This window comes from Tachypleus tridentatus, chromosome 9 (assembly GCF_004210375.1).
Source record: "Tachypleus tridentatus isolate NWPU-2018 chromosome 9, ASM421037v1, whole genome shotgun sequence".
In the NCBI taxonomy this organism is placed as follows: Eukaryota; Metazoa; Arthropoda; class Merostomata; order Xiphosura; family Limulidae; genus Tachypleus; species Tachypleus tridentatus.
The window spans coordinates 118,182,512-118,186,428 of NC_134833.1; the positions used below are offsets into that span (position 1 = coordinate 118,182,512).

The following is a 3,917-nucleotide window of genomic DNA, read 5'->3' on the forward strand; positions in this document are numbered from 1 at the left end:
ATTTAGAAATGTGATAATATAAAAGACAAACGCAAAGAAAAATAAATTTATAAAAATTATTCACCTTTCTATAATTGTTTATACATGAGTATTTAAAAGTGAACATTATAGAAATGAGAAAAAAATATTAATACCTAACGAAAATTTTCCATAATTTTAATACATTCTTAAAGTAAGTACTCATTGAAAGTTAAATTTTAAACTTAGGACTTTAAGGTAAACTTCAGGGCTTCTAACATTAAATTCTGGAGTTCGATTACTTATCATTGTATAGCTTTGCAAATAGCGGGTAAACAAAAAAACTTTATATTTATGATTACAATCGATCAACTATAACAATAATTACGTACTCGTAAATTTGTTCAAACTTCTGGAATACTTCTTCAAGCATGAGATTATTTAGATCTGAGAAAGATGTGACACGTAAATTAAATATAGCTCGAAATTAATCTACAAAAGGTCGAATTCTGTGGTCTCTGCCTCTTTGAATATTGGTAGTCATGAGATCTAGTCCGAACATTTTTCCTCTCCTGCGGTACAGGTGGTTAGTCAAATCTTCAACGATAAAGTTATCAGATTTTTGAGCCAACTGATCAGCAAGCCCTCTCACGAGAAGTTCTGTTTGTCCATTGTAGAGATCAAATGGGTGGAAAAAATTGTTTCTCAACTTGAAATTTGTACGATTTCCAGAAGATTGAATTTCTATGAAAGAACTTTGAGATGTGGAATGGCCGAATCGAAAGCATGCTGAGGTAAATTCATTAATCATACCAGGATTGATGTTAGGGTTGTATGCAGTGTAGAAACCATTTTGGAGAGTTCTTAATAAAAAGTTATTATAGTAGCAGGGACCAACGACAAGACGTAGAAATTCATTGTATGTAATCATTTGGATCTCAGCAATCACGATCCTCCTGAAGAAACAACAATAACAATTAAACATCAACAGAATGAATAAACATATTGCATGCGAAAGGAAATCTGCTGAAATAGTTTGGTATTACCTAATGATTAAATAACTGAATAATCTTGAAAAATAAAAGCGGCAGTTATCACTGGAGTAAATAAAAAAATGTAATTTTTATTATAAAGATATTTCGTAACATAATAAAAATGTAAAACAAGACCGTTTATTATATCTTCAACTGTAAATTAATTAATAGTATTAGTTAAATGATTAATATACGTTTTATTTGTTTTATTCTTATTGTATATTAGTTATTATTCTGATTACTTGTTATATTATCATTTGGAATTAGCATTAATCTGCACCCTTGTGCCATATCGGCATGTCTGTCGACTCACAGTGCCAGAAACCGCGTTTTGATTCTGATGTGAGCAGAACACATTGTGCAGCTTTGTACTTAACCGGAAGCAAACAAAATAATTAACTTTAATTTTAGAAATGGCCAGCCCTTTGGAACTGTTATGATTACAGTAGAAAAATATGTTTAACAGCTATGGTAAAATTTTATGAATAAATATTTTCTTACAATAATATTTCTGTTCTTCTGAATTTGTATACTACAATAAGAAAAATATATTAACTTTTGTCTCTTCATTATTAGTTAATATTTAGCTACGATCTATGATGATTGTTTGCATTGATGAACAGCTTCTAAACAATAAATACTTAACTTGGCTTCTTGAAACAGCCTCTCATCATTCCAACATGGGAAATTCTGTTACAGTCTCTGATAAATATAGTGTGTAAAGCTGTCAAGGCTGAATGTTCATTGAAGCGACGATCTCCTGGAGAACCAGAAAAACATTTTTGTGATATCATTTGATAATAAATAGAGATAACAAACTTAGTTGCTGCAAGCCGCGATTGATTTAGCTATTCACATGGATTATTTTAATCAAATAATCTTCGATAAACCTATCGTGATTAAACTCCTTTGTTACTGATCATGCAACATGAACATCACAGCTCAAATTCTCTCTATTTTGACATATTATACTGCAGCTCTAATGTGCATATTTATGAGAAAAGTATTTAGGCGAAAAATATACAGTACTGAATACTCTTGATCGGATTTGCGTTTGAGAGAACATGTTATAACGGTAATTTGATAACTTTGTTTATTGTATAAAACTAAAAATGATCAACTACACAAAATTGTATAACGTAAGTGCATGTTTAGGAGGAGAAAAATAACAGAGGTTTCATGTTAAATTTTGTTGATTGTAATAAAATACAAATGTTCAACGTAAACAAAATGTACTTTAATTAAAATCTGAAAATAAGTCACTAAAACCTCGTGAGATGCGTAGTAAATGACAGCCGGAACGATTTGTTTTGTTTTTGAATTTTGCGCAAAGCTACACAAGGCTATCTGCGCTAGCCGTCCCTAATTACAAATACATAAACAGGAAAAAAACAAACAAAGAAATATGAGGTCTACCTCCAAATGTCACTTTTTTTCCTGGAGCGCTGTTTAAATGAGCGAGGGCGCTGTCATGATTCATGAATTGACCCCACAACATCAGAAAATCTGCGAAAGATGCTTCTCTGTTCTTATCTGTGTGGATTGTAGATGATATCAGTCGTAGATTAGGAAAGTCTTTTCTGATTTCACTTTTCTTGGTTCAGAAACACCTGTAGACAAATTTATTTTCTATATATCAATAAAAAACAGTTACAGTTGAAACAAGCATTAAGGTTTTTTTCTCAAGCATAATAATTCTAAACAATTATTTCTTTTTTTTATCTTTATCTACACGTTTAGATTACAAGCGTAAATCTAATAATAGTTGTCTCAACTTATATTTTATCTTCAAATAAAAATATTGTGTGTGTGTGTGTTTATATATACACACACACTCTCACATACACAAGAGGGAATCCTCAATAGCCTCGGTAGGATTGGAGTAAATTAAGCTATGAGATCTATGTTTTCCATTTGCATTAGCTATTTATTATTTTGTACGCTAGAAATTTCAAGTGTGAGGCATGCGTATACCCGATTCAATTTCATTATTCATCAGAATCACTACTAACTTATCCTGAAATGGAATTTGTTTTAGGTAAAATTATAGTAAATTAGTCTCTGAGACCTTGGTCGTAGTCAAATACATCAATCAAAAGGATTTGACCTCCTGAGTCTAAAATTGTAATTAGATCTCAAATCGGTGAAGAGATGATGGAGCTTTAGATTAAAAGTTACACGTTCTTGGCTTAGAAAAACTTTATAACTTGATAACATAAATCAACAGTGCACTAATCAGTATAATATACTCACCGTAAGCGTACTTTGCTGGGGAAGTCTGGTCAAACAGGTGAAAGAAGAACCATCTCTCGGAGATTGTAAACGGTTACACGTTCCGTCAAATTCCTGATATTTTTGTGCACAACTACAGGTTATTTCCTCTTTATCTTCATTGAGCATATTTCCTAATTGGCTTGATTTTAATTAGCCATCAGCTAAAGCAGAAACTTCTTCGTTCTTTAACCCTAGCCTATAAAAAGGTGAAGAAGGTGTCCATTTCATTCATCAAATAAAGAGGTTACAAACTTTCAGTCACATGACTATATGCCTTTTACACTATTGTGTTCAATAAAACATTTGGCATCAAACTTCAAAGAGTAGAACAGTGAATATAACTTTGTCATCACTACAATGAGGTATATATAGTGGCAAAGTATATTTTTCATTCATACATGTGAATGTTTGTTCAAGACATAATAGTGAAATTTAACGTAATTTTTCTAAATATCACTTTTATCTATATCTGTTTTTTGCCTGTTTATTGGAAAGTGTAAGGTGTGTATATAAAAACTTACTTCTCAGCTAAAACCTCTGTTGTTTCTTCAAATACTCTAGCTCTTTCAACCAGCTTTAACACCCTGCTATCTTCTAACATTCGGTAGTGATAGGTTGTCATAACTGAGCATTGTGAGAGAGCAGACTTTC

General features: G+C 31.4%; 1 protein-coding gene across 1 annotated transcript; it reads right to left on the minus strand.

Annotated features, from left to right (window-relative positions):
* Positions 1-235: 235 nt before the first annotated feature.
* On the minus strand, positions 236-3,392 carry LOC143227468 (chorion peroxidase-like). The gene is made up of 3 exons (XM_076458912.1): positions 3,246-3,392; positions 1,639-1,682; positions 236-914 (listed from the first exon to the last, which is right to left on the minus strand). The coding sequence occupies exons 1-3, from the start codon at positions 3,390-3,392 to the stop codon at positions 446-448; spliced, it is 660 nt and encodes a 219-aa protein (XP_076315027.1). The 3' UTR covers positions 236-445.
* Positions 3,393-3,917: the final 525 nt, after the last annotated feature.

What these genes read in the sequence shown, in the direction of transcription:
- LOC143227468 (XM_076458912.1), bottom strand. Translation starts at nt 3,392, where the DNA reads ATGCTCAATGAAGATAAAGAGGAAATAACCTGTAGTTGTGCACAAAAA. An exon ending in CCCAGCAAAGTACGCTTACG is followed by an intron (nt 1,683 to 3,245) that starts GTGAGTATATTA and finishes AGACTGTAACAG; the next exon opens with AATTTCCCATGTTGGAATGA. An exon ending in AGGCTGTTTCAAGAAGCCAA is followed by an intron (nt 915 to 1,638) that starts GTTAAGTATTTA and finishes TTGTTTCTTCAG; the next exon opens with GAGGATCGTGATTGCTGAGA.